Source organism: Zonotrichia leucophrys, chromosome 2 (genome assembly GCF_028769735.1).
Source record: "Zonotrichia leucophrys gambelii isolate GWCS_2022_RI chromosome 2, RI_Zleu_2.0, whole genome shotgun sequence".
NCBI lineage: Eukaryota > Metazoa > Chordata > Aves > Passeriformes > Passerellidae > Zonotrichia > Zonotrichia leucophrys.
In genome coordinates, this window is record NC_088171.1 from 45,084,325 (window position 1) to 45,103,486 (window position 19,162).

The 19,162-nt window shown below is 44.5% G+C and overlaps 3 protein-coding genes across 3 annotated transcripts in view; 2 read left to right on the plus strand and 1 right to left on the minus strand.

Moving 5' to 3' along the window:
• Window positions 1-1,703: 1,703 nt before the first annotated feature.
• On the minus strand, window positions 1,704-3,996 carry CCR9 (C-C motif chemokine receptor 9). The gene is made up of 3 exons (XM_064703356.1): window positions 3,920-3,996; window positions 3,443-3,499; window positions 1,704-2,963 (listed from the first exon to the last, which is right to left on the minus strand). The coding sequence occupies exons 2-3, from the start codon at window positions 3,458-3,460 to the stop codon at window positions 1,803-1,805; spliced, it is 1,179 nt and encodes a 392-aa protein (XP_064559426.1). The 5' UTR covers window positions 3,461-3,499; window positions 3,920-3,996; the 3' UTR covers window positions 1,704-1,802.
• Window positions 3,997-9,433: 5,437 nt separating this feature from the next.
• GLB1 (galactosidase beta 1) overlaps window positions 9,434-19,162 on the plus strand; it is a 41,577-nt gene continuing 31,848 nt past the window's right edge. The window contains exon 1 of the mRNA XM_064704810.1: window positions 9,434-9,550. Within this exon, the coding sequence (XP_064560880.1) occupies window positions 9,497-9,550 (54 nt within the window). The 5' untranslated portion in view covers window positions 9,434-9,496. The remainder of the gene's footprint in view (window positions 9,551-19,162) is intronic.
• TMPPE (transmembrane protein with metallophosphoesterase domain) lies at window positions 9,441-13,737 on the plus strand. The gene is made up of 2 exons (XM_064704812.1): window positions 9,441-9,550; window positions 12,233-13,737. Exon 2 carries the CDS (start codon window positions 12,322-12,324, stop codon window positions 13,636-13,638), a length of 1,317 nt encoding a protein of 438 aa, XP_064560882.1. The 5' UTR covers window positions 9,441-9,550; window positions 12,233-12,321; the 3' UTR covers window positions 13,639-13,737.

Genomic DNA, 19,162 nt, shown 5'->3' on the forward strand with positions numbered 1-19,162 from the left:
CTCAGCAGTTTCACCTGCTGATTGAGCATGAGTTTCCCACTGTGTTTTGGGGACTCAAGAAGCTTTATTTCTGTGAGATGGCCACAAAGTTCAGGTTCCTGGGGTTGGTGAGATGTAGTGCAGGGAAGAGGAGCTTGCAGCAGCTAAGGTTTGCACACTAAGTTGTTTGCATAACTCAAGGGCTCTTTGGGGGCCAGGAGAACCCTCTGAGAAGAGCCCTGTCACCCCCAGTCTCAGGAAGGGGCAGTGGGACTGTGCTGCTGTGGGGAAGCCTCTGCCCCCAATGTGCTCCCTCCTCCCCTACTGCAGAAACCTGCCCTGCTTCCCGGTGCCTGCAGGGCTCTCAGCTGCAGCTTCCACACCACAAGGGTTAGATATTTGAAATAGACCCTCTTAGCAAAGTTTTCCTTTGGCCTCTTCTGAGAGGGGTAAATGCTGTGATTGCAAACAGGTTATGTGTATGGATCCAAACTGGGAAGGATGTGTGGGCAAGAAACAACCAGTTCATCCCCTTGGTGTATGTGGCAGTGCCTTTATTTAATTTTGGCTTCTGTTTACTGAGCACAAATTACAAAAACCCCCCACACCTTTCTTATACATACAGTGAAAATTATACCCCTTTACCACTTTCTTATTATTTAAAACATAGCAGCTCTTGAACACATCTAATCATAAACCTAGCTTATATATTTAAAACAAAGCCTCCTGAGCACTACATCCTGCAATTGAAGAGTGGGAGGTGCAGGCTGTGGTCAGGCAGGACAGCTGAGGTCACGTCCCAGTGAGGGGATGAGCAAGAGGGAACAGATAAATGATGCCCTGTGGGCTCAGGTTTTGAGGTGCATTACAGTACACCACTTCTGGGAATGGCAGCCTCCACAACCTGATGTCTCATTCCAAATTTCATTAGGTTTGACACTTAATTACTCTTTGTCTTGCTGCTCCTAGGTTAAATATACTTTCCAAAGATATTGGTGCATTACTGGTGGTCAGCTGAACCATGGGTTTGGTTTTTGTGCTCTGGTTTATGACACCTTTACACCATACACCAAATATCCCCAGGACAGACAAGTCAATGTCTCTGAAGCCCTTATTTTTTATTGTGAGGGGTGATTTATTTCCAGTATCAAAACAGGAGCCATCATACCTGACATCACACAGCTAAAATGCAGGAGAAAGACAGACCACATTCTGCAATGCCCATTTCATGTACATGAACAACTGGCTTTTCTGTGCAAGGAAAAACATCTATGCAGCCAAATGGAGTTGCATTTGCCCAGGAACAGAGAGCAACATTTGCTCACTGCTACAAACCAGTGTCAGAGCAAAAGGCCATTCTCCTTTACACGGGACAGGATCTGGTGTAGGAATCTGGCAGGGCTCCCAAGTCAGGCCACATTCATAGGGGAACCTGGTGTGACAGCAAATGAAGGCTGGGCCCCCTCCTGCTGCTTCCTATGGACAGAAAGCTTCATCTGCCTGTGTTGCAGCCATAGCTGGGTTTATCACCTGCTGTGAGACTTGTTATTTCAGGTTGTGGTCTGAGCTGCAGATGGGCCAGCTGTCACAAAGATATTTTTTGTGACAGTTCTGTTTATAGCATATGAACATTTTTATACGGTTCCATTTTGCTCCCATCTGCCAAAGGTTTCCTGTTCTCTCAGCCAGCAACTCTCAGTTAGTTCCCACACATCAAGGGCAGGTCCCCAACCCTTTCTGCCCCTCTGGGATAATCTTTGGGGTATACAGAGGGTTTCCAAAGAGCTTGGTGCTTCTCTGGAGAGGAGAAGGTGAGGACTAACTTACAGGATGACTTTGCAAGGAGGGGACACAACAGAGGAGGTCCAGTGAGTGTTGAGGATCAGGGAGTTCCTGACCCGCCGCCCCCCCAGCATGGCAAAGGACCAGTTTGAGCTGTGCTCCTGGCTGTCACAGGCAGAGGAGTGCTCCTGGGCCCTGCTCCAGCAGCAGCCCCAGCTTTGCATCATCCTGCCCAGCGCCGTCCTGAACCGCTCGCCAGCAAAGACATAGAGGAAGGGGTTGAGGCAGCTGTGGAGGAAGGCGATGATCTGGGTGACCTGCAGCCCGATGTCCAGCTGGTTGGCAACCTGACAACTGTGCACCACCCCCGTGTAGGTGTTGATGGCTTTGACCAGCAAAACAATATTGTATGGGAACTGAGAGAGGAGGAAAGCGGTGAGGATCATGGTGATGATCTTCAGCGACTTCTGCTTTTGAAATCTTTTGGCCTGTAGGAGGGTGTTGATGATAAGGGCATAACAAATCACCATGACAAGGAGCGGGAGGAAGAATCCTATGATGACTTTCAAGGCCAGGACCGTAACTCTGAAGATTACACTGACGTTTGGTGGGTACATAATTTTGCAAACTGTGAGGTCACCCACCTGTGTGCTCTGGCTGTAAATGAGTTCTGGGATGCACAGGCTCACAGATGTCAGCCAGACAGCCAGGCACATGAGCCTGCTGCGCAGAAGCCACCTGCGCCTACAAGTTTTGGCTTTCATTGCTTGCACTACAGTGATGTACCTGTCAAAGCTGATGCAGGTTAGAAGCAAGCTGCAGCCATAGAAATTGATCTTATACATGCTGTTGACAACTTTGCACATGAAGTCCTTAAAGATCCATCCATCGGAAGCAGCCTTGGCCCAGAAGGGGAAGGTGAAAAGGAGCAGGAGGTCGGCGATGGCCAGGTGCAACAGGTACAGATCCATCATGCTCCTCCTGAAGTGGTATTTGCAATAGACAAGCACGACCAAGGTGTTCCCCGCTGTGCCCACAGCGAAGATGAGCCAGAAAAACACTGGCAGGAAGGCTTGAGCAAACTGCCTGACCTGCCTCTTGTCACACCTGAAGTCTGTGCTGTTCACTGGGTTCTCACACAGGGACAGCACCATGCTGTCATTTATGCAGTAATCCAAGCTACTCCTGCCAGGATGTGTGACCTGCAATAGGAGATCTAGTAAATTTGTGTTGAGAGGCTCAGTAAAATGTACATTTGCCCCTCTCCACCAGACGCAATTAAAATGCTTAATTTATTCCATTTAAATGAAAAATTGCAAAGGATGCCAGTGAAACAGATAATTTCAGATGGCTCGGAGTGTGCAGCACAGCAGAGATTTATAAAAATGACCCATTGAGTGAAAAACTCACAAAAGAGCAGTTCACGACATCCAGCCAACTTCAGTTATGCAAAAGGCGGGTGGTGAAAGCATTATGTCTGTCAGATAACTCAAACCATGGTTTGCTTGGCTTCAAATACATAACAAAAGGCAAAATGCCCAGCTTGGAAAGAGGTGGAGAAGAAGTCTTTGTGTTACTGCTACATTGGGATAGTACCAGTGGCTTGAAAGAGGCAGAAAACTGATGGAGAGAGAGGAGGGGAAGGAAAAGGAGATGAACAGTGACATAGTTGTGTACTCACAACATTTGCAGCTTCCATCTTCAGCCAGATTGCTCCTCAGTCCTGAAGCTCCGTAGCCTGGAGAGGAAAGATGGGGGAAAACAACTGATTTGAAACAACTCTGAAGCAGGACTGTGACCCTCTTCCTTGTACTTCTTCTTCTTCTACCTTTAATAAAAACCTCAACTCCTTGAAACAGCTCTGGCCGGAAGATGAACAAACCACACAGAAATTGATGCTGCTGATTTGAATTATTTACTTATTTCCATTTTACAAATTTACATTTAGCCTAGATTAGGTCTTTAGCTTCTCTATGGCACTGTGCTGATTAAGTCCTTGGATGCACTACAGTTACTGCTATCTCATTTTTATCAAGCTGTAGGCTCCCCAGTGTGCACATGTAAAAAGTAATCTAAAAGTACTGTATCTTGCAATAGATTCATGAGAAAAATTGAAATTTTCCTCTAAAATTATCTAGCAACTAAGAAGGAAAAGTACCTGGCTTTAGTAGTACTTTGCAGTCTTAAATATTTGCATCCTCTGCAGCAAGTGATTAATCTCTACCTGCAACTTCTCTTTCTTATCTGTGAGTTTAGACACAGTGCTCATTGTTGTTAGCCTGCAAAGCTGATCATTGAGCCCCAGTAAACAAAAAAATATTGGGCTTTTTCTGCTGTAGATTGCTTTTCTAGTTGGTCCATCATCACAAAAGGTAGCTGAGCCTGGTGGGCTAGATGCAACACAAATGCACCCAAGTATTCCACATGTTCTGCACCAGCTTGTCCAGAATAATGCCTTGTGACAACACAAGGTGAGTCAGGGCTACTGGGGACCTTCAACTAGCACAGATTTTTCCTCCAGACCCGTTCAAAAACAGCTCATGTAACTGAGAGGTCGCCTTGCAGAAGCCATAGCAGAAGTGGATGGAGCCAAACCTCCTCCATGGAGAAATGACCCATGTTCATGCTCTGACTTCCCTCTGACTGCTCATTGTGGGCTGACAAAAAGCACCTGTGGCTGTGGCTGGCAGCAGTCAGTAAGCTCCTGATTTCTCCCCAGAACTTCCTTCTAACATGTCACTGAAGCATCTGGTGAAGGATGCAGAGCTGTGTATCCCCAGGGAGCTTTTTTATGTTATTTTCTTCTAGCTGTCAGACCTACCTTAAATTGCAAACAAAAAGATCATTGTAACTGGGCCAGTTCTGTGGGGAAAAAAAAAAATAGGTGATTTGTAATTTAGTTCCTTTTCCATGGAGGCTGCTCATGGGAAAGAGAGACATGAATAGCGGAGGAGTGAGGGGACAGTTGCTGCAGGGGGGCCAGCCTGGATGTGGCACCCAGGAGTCACACTCTGCATGTAATGCTTGCTCTTTACACCTACAATTAACCTCTTTATAGGCTGAGCTGAGTGTGTGCTCCTGGGGCCTCAGCCTGATTAGACCTGTCCCAGGCTGCTTACTCTGTGGTTTTCATGTTTTAGGTGGCTAAAACACATGTGGTAATCTTCTCTTTCTTTTATTTTTATTTTGAGGTTTTTTTTCCTGGTAAGCTCTTTTGATACCAAAAGGACAATGTCTCATACCATCAATTTTCTGCTCATATGCATCATCTAGCACAGGGCAAATCAGATATTGCTCCTAGGCTGTGTCCTGCTGCAGAACATTTTCACTGGGGAGGAAAAAGTACCCTTGAACAAGAACTGGATTCCTCTGGGCAGCTTCCAGTGTCTTTTTGGGAGGCTGGGACAGGAATGAGCAGCCGGGTCTAGTCCTGCCCTCTCCAGATTGACCCAAGGTCCCAGCTTCCCACTACTGCCTGCCAGGGCTGCCAGCAGGCAGGAGGCAAGACTGCGGGGTCTGTCTCATGCCCTGCAACACCACGTGCTTTGCAAACATCAGCAAAAGGGAGCAAACCAAAAGCCACCTTCAAGAGGAAAGGCCAGGCTATTCCTGCTGCAGAACGTTGGGAGACCCAGGGCAAGATGGCAGAAAGTCCCATAAAGTCCCTACTGGTGGCACATCTTTATGTGACAATCATCCAGAAGAGTGTGGCAGGGAAGACTTTGAAAAGGCAGTGAGAAGTGGTTAATAAAAATATGAACTTGCACATCTTATGTCTTCTTTCTGGTAAGCTGGCATGCAAATGATGCTGAGTTAAGTTCCCCTCTCTGCAGGAAGTCTGAGCACCACGGGGTTTTGCTTTAATGATGGTGTTCAGCTGTGACCAATGCTTGTTTGACTCAGACTTCAAGGAAATTTCCAAATCACAGTTCAGGTTCAGTTCCAATTATGGAGAAAACAGTGATTCTGGCTAGGTTTTGGGTTGGGCTCTGCTGTTACTTGGCACCGTACTCATGTCAGCAGCAAAGCATCTCCTTCCAAGGGGATGGAGACCAGGATGCTCAATGCTCCATTACAAAAATGTCCCCTAAGGTGTCTGTGTATCTCTAATAATTGGTTGTCATCTTAAAACTCCTCATGAAACAGGCATAGGTCTGTTTGATGATACCACTGTACAGGACTTGGCCTCCTCTACCTCCTGGGCCATCCTGCAGAAAAACAGAAGAGGGGGAGTAGATCTCAGCCAAAGCCCAGGGCACCTGCTAAGGAAAGCACATGAGAAAGCACAGGCATAGACTCTAGGATTAGGGACAAGTTACTCTGAGCTAGCAAATGGCTGCCTGATGGTGGATCCACAGTAATTATCCTTAATTCAAGCTAGTTTGGCTCTTGGTATAATGCAGGCTGATTCAGCATTGGGAGAGCTACACTAACTACAGTAGGGTAAAGGCATGCCCATGAGCAAAGCCACTGATGCAAAGGATCTTCACATCCTTTGGTCTCTCCTTTGTGAATCTGAACCCTCACGTTCAGGATTTACGTGACTTTAATTAGACTTAGTTTAATTCTCCCTGGCAGCAAAGTAATAAGTATGATTTAGCCCACCCCTTTACAGAGCCAGTCCCACTGTACTAAAACCCCCAGGGTAGATAAACCTCCAGACCAGAACACAGGCAGCTGCTCATCCTGTTCATCACTTTTCTGCCACATGACATTTGTTAAGTGAGTGTTGCTGACAACAATAGCTTTTTTTGCCCCCAAGAATGCACATAGAAGCAAAACAGTGTGAATGTTAGTCCTCTTACCAAATTTCTGCCAAACTGGTTCCTGATTTGTATGCTCACTCAATGCCATCCATAGTTAAATCCTTTCAAGCAAAACCAGAGACAAGGCAGTCAGCTCTTGCAATATCAGCATGCATTGTGAGATAACTTGTAGTTTCCCTTCAGCTCATATTGATGCAAAAGTAAGCATCCCTGTTTTCCTTACAAATATATTGCTTTCATGTTCATCAAGAGAACTTGCAAGTGAAACACTGGTTTTTGTTTTGTTTAAAGTGAGAAAACTAAAGCCACCAGTGCTTCTTCTGTCGTCTTTTTAACTTTGGGGTGCTTAAGCATAATTTGGGGATGATTTTTAAAGCTCTTCATTTATTGCAGGTACTATAGGCAGAGAAGTACTTAGCTTGACATTAGCTTTTACTTAACTGGAAAGATTTTGCAGAAATAAAACAAAACTGGAAAGATTTTGCAGAAATAAAACAAAACTTAGGGCTATATCCTCTTCTGAGCCTGACCAAGAAGTTTCCTTTTTTCACAGTGAAAGCTGCACCATGTTTGAGGTAAATCTATCTTTTAACATGCCAATTTTTCTTTCCTTGAGTAGAAAGAGGACATTAATCTGCTTCATTCCAAGCAGGCTGCTTAAGAGATTCAATAACTCCTCAGACGGTCCGTTTAGGGGAGAGGTTGTGGCTGCAATTCACTGTCCTCTGTGGGGAGGATATTTGCAGACAGTGAGATCAGTGCCTCTGATTGCAATTTCAGACAGGTTACTTGTTTATGTAGATTACACACAGAACTCCCTGGGGATTTCCATAAACAGGAAACAAAAGGGTCCTCTTGTTCCAGCATGGGTCCACAGTCATTAAATTTTCCTTCTCTTCAGAAAGGTGGGGAGTTAAAGTTCAAAACCAGCTTGAAAACTCTCTGAGTGGCCCTGGCAATTAGAACATCCATCACAAAATGTATCAGCCCAGGCCTGCATAGGTAAACTAAAAATAGCTGAAATAAAAGTTTTGGCTGTAAGGATGGGTTGCAAACACAGAGCATGAAGGAAAAATAGTATTATTTACACTACCCTAAGTGTAGCAACTCTTTTCCTCTACAAAAATAGGACAAGTTTAAAGTCTAGGTACTGAAGATACACAGTTATCCAGTTTCTACCACTATATATATATATATATATATATATATATATATATATATATACACACACATACATATTTCTGTGAACCCAATTCCTGTTTGCTGGCATGGAATGTTTTAGCAATTCCTGTAAAGAGCCATGTCACCAGCAGCTCCTTTTACAGAGCACTTGGTAAGCAGGGACAGACAAATCAGACCCCAAAGGCTGATGTTAAACATTCTCTTTTCTGTTAGGTCTTCATATTCCTGTGTTGTATATTCTTAATTAAATTGGGAGCTGCCTGTGCCTGCCTGCCTGCCTAGTTTGGAGTACCCATTTTAGAGTAAACATTCTTTTGGCTGCATCTGTTCCCAAGGGATAGAAAAACTTTACAGATCTCAGGTCCAGCTACTATTTTAGGAGAACCAATGGCTTTGTTTCTCACACTGCAGGCTGGCTCATACTATGACTTTTAATTCTTGAGTTAACTCCCTGCAGAAGTGTGCAGGGCAAAGGGACACAATGACACTCACCAGGAATGAGCAAAAAATGGCACACCAAATATTGAGAGGCTGTGTGCCAGTGAGATCCTTAGCTGTCTACACGAGGCACTGAGTACAAAGAACTGCATTTGAAGTGCTTCTACACACAGCATGAGGAATAACCAAGAGGAGCTTAAAAACCTTGGCTCAGCCCCAGAGATGCACAGTCACCGGCATAAGAGAGCCTCCAGGTAAGGATTAAAGGACAAACAAATAAAGTGGGTGTGATTGTGGAAGCCTACTATAGGCCACCCAGCCAGGATGACAACGCCAACAAATTAGTCTTTAAGCAACTAAGAAGTACCTGTAAATCAACATAGCTGATAACAGGTCCATAAGATTCCTGAAGCACCTATACCTCTTGGTACAGGCACTATGAGAACTGACTGGGAAAGGTGCCCTCCTTCATTTGTTGCTTATTAACAGAGAGGGACTTGTGGGCAAAGTGATGATTTGTGACTTTCTTGAGTGATGATTTGTGGCTTTCTTGGCCATAGCAACCACGAAGCAATCAAGTTTAAAATCTCTGCTGACAGGAGGAAAACTGCCAGCAGAACTTCAACTCTGGATATTAAGTGAGCAAAATCCAGGTCGTTCTGGGAACTAGTTAGTGAGGTCCCCTGGGAAAATGCCTCTTTCTGCCTTTCTACCCAGCCAAGGTGGCAGAGGCTGTACTGTCATTCCTTTGGGGAGCTGGGGCAAGCCTTGGACCAGCCAGAGTGCGTGTGCTGCTGCAGATGATGGTCTGACCACTGGAGGTAAAGGCCAGAACCAGCTTTCTGTCCCGGCACCTATTGTGTGGGAGCAATCTTTGGAGATGTACTCAGCATTGGCGGTTGTCTCATGATTTCTCCCGAAAGAGGATGACAGTGCTTTAACATGGGAAGCAGAGCACCTAGGCCCAGTGCTTCCAGTCATGATGATGGGCTGTTCAGGGGAGACAAAGGTCAGCAAGACCTTTCCCTCTTGGAAACTTCTGCGTGGGAGAAATCCTTGGATGTACTCAGCATCGGAGGTTGTATCCCGAAGTCTCCCGTGAGCTCCTGACACTGCACAGCAGCGCTGGAACACGGGAAGCAGCGCACCCAGCCGCGGGGCCTCAGGCGGGGCTGGCGGGGGGGCGTCCCGGGAGGGGAGGGCGGGAGAAGGCCGGGCTCGGAGGGTGGAGCGCCGCTGCCGCGGTGCGGGTGGGGAGGGAGGCGGAGGAGGAGGGATGCCCGTCCTGCGCCGGCCGTTTCCCGGCGGAGCCGTCAGCTGACGCCGCCGTTTCCTGGCTGCCGCCCGCCATGCTGCGGCTCCTGCTCCCGCTGGCCGCCCTGGCCGCGCTCCTCCGGGCGGCGGTGAGTGCCCGCCTCGCCTCCCCCTCCGCCAGGGACACCCGGGGGCAGCGGGGGCCGGCTCTGAGGGGCGCGGGGGCCGCCGTGGCCGAGGGAGGGCTGGCAGGGGCCTCCTGCCGCCGCTGGAGGAAGGCGCTTCGCCCCGTTGCTTTTTTAAACCACGAGCGATTCAGGGCTCACGGGCGGCGCACAGGGCGCGGGTGTCGGGCTTGTGGCTGCGCCGAGGGGAGATCCCGGAGCCGGGGCAGGGAGGGGTCCGTGCGGTTCTCCCGAGCAGGCCGGTCGCTCCCGGCCCGCCGCAGGGGTGGAAGGGCTGGCGGGGCCGCCCGGCCGGAGCGGTGCTGCCGGCGCCGGGGCTCCCTGCGCGCCCGGGAATCGCCGAGGCCTCGCCGAGCAACCCGGGGCCGTGGGGGAACCGGTACCGACACTGCTGGTACATGCCGTGGGAAAACGTGCTCCTCCTGTGCTGTGTGAGAGGAGGGAAAGAGGTTTTTCCTGTTCTGCATGGATTCTGTTGTAGCCGCCTTGTCCCGGGGGACACGATCCCGCAGCATAAGGACGAATCCTCATGCTCCACAGGTCTCGTGGTTTGTGCCTCGAGTTGAAGGCAGAGTGATACTCTTACCGTGGTACATGTTGTAGTTGCATGAGGCACGGGTGATTAAAGATGTTTGAAAAATAGAACAACATCATGTGAGACCTTCTGGAAGGGAAGATTGGGTCACGGTTGTGCTTTCTTAGGGGTGAGGTTGTTGCTGGGCCTTCCAAAATTTTGAAGGTAGCAGGCAAGAACAAATACTCTTCAAACTTGGTAGTATTAGCACTTTTGGGGGATTTAATAGGTTTGTTTCAGACAGATAAAATACTGTAAAAATACATCGTTTTGAGAATTTGCTGCCATGGGAGGTTGTAAAACCAGATAGTACTCAACAAATTTTAAAAAATGGATTTGCCACATTTAAATACCTCAGGCTCATAAGCAACATCCAAGACTTTCCAACATCCATTTTCAACAAGAAATGACTGTGCAAGAGGTTTGCCCTCTAACATCCCTAGTGCAGCAGCTGTGTCAGCTGAAGGAGTATGAGGGAGCAGACCACAGACTGTGGCCAGGGTCCTGTCATTTATTTAAACAGTGTTTCTTACTGCTGTTGTCCAGACAGCGTATTGCATGGTGCCTAGAGGACCTATGGACTTGAGTCAGTAGAGCGTTTATTGTGCTCTTATCTTCCTAGCTCTGGGTGTTTTCTGTAGACACATGCGTGCAAAATAGCACTATTTCTTAAGAGTAGTTTAGTAGCAACGGAGAGGGTGTGAGGAGCTGAGGCTGGCAGGCACAATTTCCCTTATCAGCCCGCAGTTCCCTGACACAAGCAGTGAGGGAAGGGGTTAGGTTAAAAAACTTGGTCTAGTCCTCACAGTAGATCAGGGTCCTGTCGTCACAGATGTGCTCATGTTCTTTTAAATTAGCTTGAGAGGATGTATGCAGCAGATAAGCAACCAGGCAAACTGGGGTTTGCAGACTTCTGGGCTTAGGTTCACTGCTGAGCCCTACAATGCTGCTTTTGTGCCCTAGTTCTGAGATATTTTTGGCTGTAATGATTGCTTGCTTTCTCTAAGTGTGGCAGGAAGTGTTTTGAAAATAATTGTGCTTTATTGGGCTATTATGTCAGACATGGTCTCTGTTGTATGTTATGAAAGACTACCCAAACTTCTTTCATCTATGACTAAAATAAAACAATAGGTTTCTTCTAAATAGAAATGTGCAACTTGAGCATTAATAGAAACACGTGACTAAGCAAAATACAGAGCAGAACAGGGAATTCTGCTACCATTCAAACATAACTGATCCTTGCTTGTTTGTTTCCTGTCTGTGAGCAGTCATGCATTAGATTCTGTGCTCCCATCTAAAGGAGCAGGGTGTGGTATTTTAAACTCTTTTCAACTTGGTTGCATCTTGTTAGACCAGGATATACTAGAACAGGTGTTGAGTCTTGGAAAACTCTACATGTAGTGGAAGGGAGCTGGAAGTGAGTAGTAAAACACAGTGTGAGTTTCACTGATCCTACTGATTTCCAGGGCTTTGGAGAAATCTGATTCACAACAGCAGGCAGGGATATCTGCTGATCATCTGCAGTTTCTGGGACCACAGTTGCATCTGTTCCATGGGGATTTCTCTGCTGCTGTAGCATGTGTTCGTAGAACCTCTTGCATTTGGTAAGGATGATGTAGAGTGATGCCTGCTTTTCAGATGGAGCCAACTGCTTGGGAAGAAGAACAGAAATCATGTATTAAGTTAATATCAGAAGCAGTCCCAGAACATGTATGGGATTTACAAATGCTATAATAGTTTTTCCCAGGACTCATTGCATCCTCGTTGTGATGTATTGCCATCTACTATTAGGAAGTCTTGATGAGAAAAAAGTGTTTAAAAGGAAAGGGGGTATGGGGGAGAAATGATTAAAGGGAGCAGGCAGGGAGCTTGGAAGGAGACTTCCAGCATCCAGTCTTTTCTGTTGTCTGGTTTACTCCACTTCAGGACATCTCCTTTTTGTCATTACAACAGTGATTCTGCATGACCCAGCATCTTGTGTAGTGTGTAGAGTAACAGTCCTTTATTGCAGTCTGGGAAAAAGGGAATGTGTGTAATATTTTAAAGCGGCTCATACTGGTTCCTGGTTGCAGGCTTTGTTGACCCAAGGCATCCCTTCATAACCACATTATTGACTTCTGGAGACTTCTGCAGAACAGAGGAGAACAGTCAGGAAGCAAAGATGATCTCCTTCAAGCAACTGCCCATTGAAGCCAAGGCTGCAGTGGCTGCAGGAGTGGTTTTCTTCTCCATGATGCTATCACGGAGTTACCTGGCGGAAAAACTCGATTTCAGGACGCGGCGCTGGCTTCTAAGGCTGCAAATGGCACTATTTGCTAACACACTCATGTTGATGGGATCTCTTCATGTTTGGAGAAGCACAGTCACCACATTCACCAGGTCTTCAGCTGCCAGCTCCTTCTGTTTCATGCTGTGGAAAATAGCTGTGTTCATGTTTCTAGCTTTGGCTCATTCAAGCTTCTTTACATTGCTGTTTCTTGTTGCAGAAGAGCCCTATTTCTTTTCTTTAGCTGCCTACACTTGCTTGGGAGCCTATATTATTCTCATCTTTTTCCTCTTCACTTTAGGCTCTGTAGAGCAGGCTTACAAGTTCTTGGCTGGGAGAGGTGCTAAAGCAAGCACTGGCAACAAGAACAGAACAGCACTGAAACCAGTTCTGGCAGTCTTGCTGACTGTTGTGCTGACTGTTGTTGGGCTGTTAAATGCTTCCCAGCCCCCTACTGTGAATTCCGTGGAGATTCCAGTTCACAAGCTGCCCTCAGCAATGAATAACCTGAAGGTGGTGTTGCTTTCAGACATCCACCTGGGGCCCACGGTTGGGAAGACCAAGCTTGCCATGATAGTGAGAATGGTTAAGGCTTTAAAGCCAGACATCACCGTGATTGTTGGGGACCTGTCTGATGCTGAGGCAAAGATCATCCGACCTGCTGTTGAGCCTCTTGGAGAACTTGATTCTCCTTTGGGGACTTACTTTGTCACGGGAAACCATGAGTACTACACCTCAGATGTTAGCAACTGGTTCGAGCTCTTAAAATCATTTAACATTCAGCCATTGCACAACGAGAATGTGAAGATTGTTTCACCAAAGAGCACTTCTGACTGGTTCTGCCTGGCTGGCGTGGATGATATTGAAGCAGATGTGTTGCGTTATTCGGGACATGGCATGGATTTGAAAAAAGCTCTCAGAGGGTGTAGCAGTGAGCATGCAATAGTGCTCCTAGCTCATCAGCCAATTGCTGCAAAGTGGGCCCTTCAGGAGAGACCAGACATAAATTTAATTCTCTCTGGCCATACTCATGGAGGGCAGATTTTCCCTCTAAATGCTGGAGCTTATCTGCTGAATCCATTCTTTGTTGGCTTGTACCAAGTTGGGCAGAATACCTTCGTCTACGTCAGCCCAGGGACAATGTACTATGGAATACCCATGAGGCTGGGCAGCAGAGCTGAAATAACAGAGATTATTCTACGTTCTCCTTGAGGAGTTTTCCATTTGACAGACTTCTAATTTTTTTTCTTCTTTTTTTCTTTTTTTTTTGGCCAGTATATTGGCTCTTCTACTATGAAAGCAAATCCTTTTTCGGGGAAGCCTGAGATGTGTTGGGCTGAACTTCAGCAGGTTCTGTTAAGTTTGAGCAGAAAACACTAATCATGTCTTGGGCCTATTAAACAAATTCAGGACATGTTAAATTATTGAAGTAATTATGTCTTTGACTTCATTATTTTTGAGGTTCTGCACTTAAAGATAACACTGATGTCACAGAGATAATGTGTGTCCTGTGCATGTTTAGTAATACCTGTGTCCTGCAGCCACTTCATGTTCCACTGTTTGGTGTCCATCAGGCAGCTGCCTTACCAAATCTCAGGCAGGTGAAGTTCTGAGCTTGTGCAGTGAAGTCACTGATGTGTCCTTTGCAGAAAGGCCTGCAAGAATGTGCACTGAGTATGTAAACTCTTATGCTGGAATTGTTATAGGAAAGGAAGAGTTTAATAGTTTAGGGTTGCTTTTTTTTTTTTTTTGAGACTGGATATTTTTATCCTGCTAGCTGTCTGCAGCATGCAAAAAATTTGGTGAGACTGACACCGAAAGGTTAAAGTAGCTGTCTTTCTCAGGCATTTTCCCCAGAATAGTTGGGCATCCAGTAATTGTTTACTGAAAATAGCTCTAACAAAAGCAAATTAGGAGAATTCCAAAATTAATTTCTTTTGCTGTCTGAGCATACCGTACCTCCTTATATAAAGCACTAATTCCAAAGCTGAAATACTCAGTGTCTTTTCTCTTAATTCTTTATTTTTTTAATTTCTGCCCAGTTTCTCCTCCATCATTTTTCTCTTGCAAGAGTAAGTAGATGCTATTTCAATACAATGCAAATAAGTTAATGCTTGAAATTTGTTAAAGGCTTTAATATTTAAGTAAATTATGTCCTCTTTTAATGAGACTAAACTCTGCAACAGGTGACTTTCATTAAGAGCATTTGCATGTCAGTGTCCTGGTTGTCTGATGGGCACATAGGAGAGACACTGCTATGGGATAATGGATAGAGGATTTCTTCCCATCTTTTATAGGAGGGCTTATCATAAATTAACATAATTGTGGGATTTTTGAGGTATTAGAGAATAATTGATACAAATTCTTGTTTCTATATCTTTGCATTCATGTAAGAAAGCCACAATGTAAAATAATGTGTGACTTTTGTCCAGGCCGATGAAACACTTTACTTCTGTGCATCTTCTCTCTCCTCCTCTCCCACCTCATTTCTGCTGCATGAAATACCACAAACCACTAGAGCCTGGGAATCCTGCCTCTCCTGTCTGCAGCTGTAGCCTCAGGGCTTTCCTTGCTCTGCCTTTCTGCCAGCAGTGCCCGTGTTCCCCTCAGGCAGACCCACAGCATGGGGCAAAAGAGAGTGGTTCTTATCCAGGAGACTGAGGATGGGAGACCTGAGCTGTGGTATTCAGTATTTTCCTGCCTTCCTGTATGATCCTGAACCAGACAACCATAAACATTGGTTCCATTCTTCAGCTTCTGTTCTCATATTGAAGGACATAGGTACGGGTGTGTTCAAAAAATACCATAGTCTTTGTAAAATTGAGGGTTTTTGTAAGGTAAATTTTGAGGTTTGACTTCATCCACTCTGAACATCTCCCAGGCAGAGCTTCTAATTCCTATGCTAGTTTTGTAACCTGCTCCTCTGTACGAACATCTTACATTTTTACTCAGGAATAATGAGAAATACTCTAAAGGTATCACAAAGGTTAGTAGAATTGCTGGAGAAGTCAGTCCACTTTGAAAGACTGAATATCTTACCAGCCATGCTCTCTGCTTGCCAGATTACATAATTTCTGTTTCTCACCACCTATAATTTTGTAAACTTTTTTTTATGATTGTGTGATAATATCTGCTTAAGCATCCTAAAGTTTCCATGTGTATTCAACACTACTTTTTGCAGTTGGTGGCACAGGAGGGAATGAGGAAGGAATTTTGATTGCTCTCTGGTTACTTGTCAACTCGCCTTCAGTTAAGAGCTGTGTTCTGGGTTTAGTGGTGCAGAGTATTCTCACCTGGCCAGTAGTCCAGGAGGATTTTTACACTTGTTGCACTGAGTGTTCTTACCATGCTAAGAAGGCTAATTGTTAAGCCAGTTTCCTCTAGAGGAGGCATTTGTGGGACTGATTTTAGATCATGTCAGTTTCTCAGTGAGATGCTAGTATTATTTACTTTTTTCTCCCTGCCCTTTTTATTTCTCTCTTCATTCTGATCAAGTGTATGCAGAAACATAGCTGAAGGGGTCCTTCTATCTCAGAATTTCTTCATTACTTTGTGTGTGCCTCTCTTAGGAGATAATTATGTATCCTTTCAGAAGCAGATATGCATCATTTTAGGAGTGGTCATTGTCATTTCATACATTCATTGAGTTCTCCTGATGTAATTTAGTTCTTGCCCCTTTTTTTTATGTCTCTCCCTCTGAAAGGTTGTTTGCTGGTGATTATTTCTTACTTTCAATGCTTTCATTCTGTGCCAAAAGACTTCAAAGCCTTTTCTTATTTTGCTTTTTAGTTATGGATGGAAAGTGTCCTATATCAACTTTGTTTGATAAAAGGAATGAACCATTTCTATAATCTCTCTACTCAGCAATCTCTAACTGTCCTTCAAGGTTTTTTCTATACTTTTTCCAGTTGGATTTGAATGTACACAATGCAGACCTGTGTTCAGTATTTCAGATGAAGAAAAATTGCTGTGCTGCTTATTTTTTAATTTTTAAATTTTTTTTGTAAATTTTATGTGTGTGTGTGTAATGTATTTAATCTAGAGAACTTAACTAAATGAATATATATTTCATCCTATAAAAGGCCAGTTCATTGGGGGCTGAGGAGGAGTTAATGTCAGAATTAATAGCAGAATATAATAGTATCGTCACTTTGTGAAAATTATATTTATTATATAATTACTATAGAATGGATTGGAAAATATGTAAATTGTGGTATAACAAATGCTTTAAATGTTGGGCTTTAATAAAACTTTATTCTTATAATCAACTGTGAGGCTTCTAATGACCTGTTATTTTGTACCAGTATGCATTGTAGCAGTTTGTGCTGAATAGTTTTAACACACTCATTCTATTTACCAACAAAAACCTACCAACAATTTCTAGTTTTGTAAACTCCTACACCCTTACTGCTCAATCAGTCATGGTGGAAAGTGGGAAAGGCCACTATTACATTTGCCTAAAGCCTGCTAGGAGAAAAAGGTGCAGACAGCAGGAGTGAGGATGTGATGGAGAGAAAAGGACACTGACAGGGCACAGAAAGGTTACTAAGAGAATATTTCGGAAGGAGCTGAAGAAAATGAGTGATTTGTGGTTCTCAATTTTGATACTTAAGCTTTGAGGTGGAGGAAGAGGTGTTCTGTGACTGATCTAAGAGAGGCTAAAAATCTTCAGAGATGGAGGATTTTACCTGCATTTGTTTGCTTTCTAAATAAGGGGGGAAAAAAACAACCCCAATTTTGTAAATTTGGAGAATGAGAGATTTTTGCCACTGATAAACCATTCGGTGTGTTGAAAATGGAAAAAAAATTTGTGTCAAGAGACATGCACATTATAAAATGTTGAAATTGCATTAAGGTTGCAGAAATAAACTCATACTTGATTTAAGCAAGGACAAATTCTTAAGTTCTTCTCATTTCCATATGGGTATGCTCTGAGGGTGTAGGGTGCAACATGATACCATTGCCTGTAAGGGTCTGAATTTCCAGCTGGGCACTGATATGAGTTGGTATGAAGGAAGTGCTGTTTGTGTTGCTTACCAAAAAAGCAGAGCCACTACCCCATCTTCAAGGGACACAAAGTGGGAGTGAATTCCCTGCATACTCACAAGGGTGAGTATACAGCATTGGCAGAGCCCGACATAAATTCATGAGGACAGCTCTCTTGTTTTTGTTGCAAGCTCTGGATCATCCACTGACAATGAGCTAATGCTGAGGAATTGATCATGAAGGAAGTCTGTTTACAATGGATGATGAATGAGGTGAATTTGAAGTACTCTGGTAGCTTCCTCGCTCTCCTCACCCACGTAGTATCACTGTGTCAGGAAGTGTATCTGTTGGGAAGGTGATTTACACCTATGGTCACAGCTTCAAAAACCTGACTTCTAAATGGTAACTGGTTCAGTGATTACCACTTTCATAATTAATACCTCCCTTTAATTGTTTTAAGATAGCCATGGCTCTCTGCCAGAAGTGTCTGTCCCTGAGGGCATGTAAAACTTTTTCAGCATTCATCATCTCAACAGTTCTCTGCCGTGAATGGAACTGTCTTTTCCATAGACTTCTTGATGTGATTAGTCTGAATGAGGAAGCTAAAATCCTCTTAGAGAGGGACACCACAGCAATTTATTTCGCCTTTCCTTATTTCCAGGGATAATGGTCTTTTAATGTGTAAGGTACTTCTATCCACAGTGGTGCTTTTTTTGGGTTTCTTTTCTGTGTTGTTGTGTTGGGTTTCAGAGTTCCACTTAGTCATGTGCATTTTGAAGCACTCAGCTCTGCATTAGTGCTGTGACTTGTCACGGTGCCCTAGAGTGAAAACATTTGAAGAATATGAAACATCTATTTGGTGTCTGTAAGGGTGTAATAGTTTCCTTCATGGGTACACAAGGGACAATTCCATCCTAGTGCAGCATGCCCAGCTGTCAGGATGCAGGTTATAAATGAAAGATCAGGAAAAAGTCACATACATTTAAATTGAACAGGAAGTAAGTAGCTATACCTACCTGTACATCTTTTCAGCAATAGTTTGCTTGAGGTCTAACTATAGCCTGGAGTGACTATAGCATCATAATTTCCTATGGAGAATCCCAACCCTTGAGTTACATTTATTCCAGAGCAGTTGGTTTGTATTTCTGAATTCTGTGTGGTCCTGATTTTGGAAAGGCCTGACATGCCCATACCTTTGTTGAATCAAGATTTATTTATCTTAATAAAGTTAAGTATTCTTAAGAGTGGGTCCAAGTTTGTGGAAACAGAGCATAAAAAGCCGGTGTTGTGCAGCACTTGCTTTTTGTGTTTCCCTGCCAGCTCCTTGCTGTATCCTCTCATACTTGTTGCTACACATCCACCACACAATTTCACTTGTTCCCTGTTGGCAGAATGCTTTGAATTGGTATGTGTATTTGGGACATTTTCCCCTACATTTTTTAGGTTTTCTGTAAAATTATGCTCTTGTTGCAGATGGAACGTGCTGTTGTCTTCCTCCTTGGAATTTGTAGTCTTGAAATGATTGTAAAGTGCTATCTCAGTTGCTCTGTTTAATGACAGTCTGGGGATAGGCATATTGGCTTACCAATTTTGTCCTCCATTTTTCAGGAGGGAGTGTGTTTTCTAACAACTATATCTACTAGTTTCCTTGTTCTTTTATCCTGTGACACATTGCACTGGCTCCCTTCTGCTGATTTGTTGTGCTAAGACTCAGGTGGGCAATAGATAGCTAGAGGAAAGTCATTCACCA

Coding starts and splice junctions, on each gene's coding strand:
- TMPPE (XM_064704812.1), top strand. CDS start 12,322: ATGATCTCCTTCAAGCAACTGCCCATTGAAGCCAAGGCTGCAGTGGCT.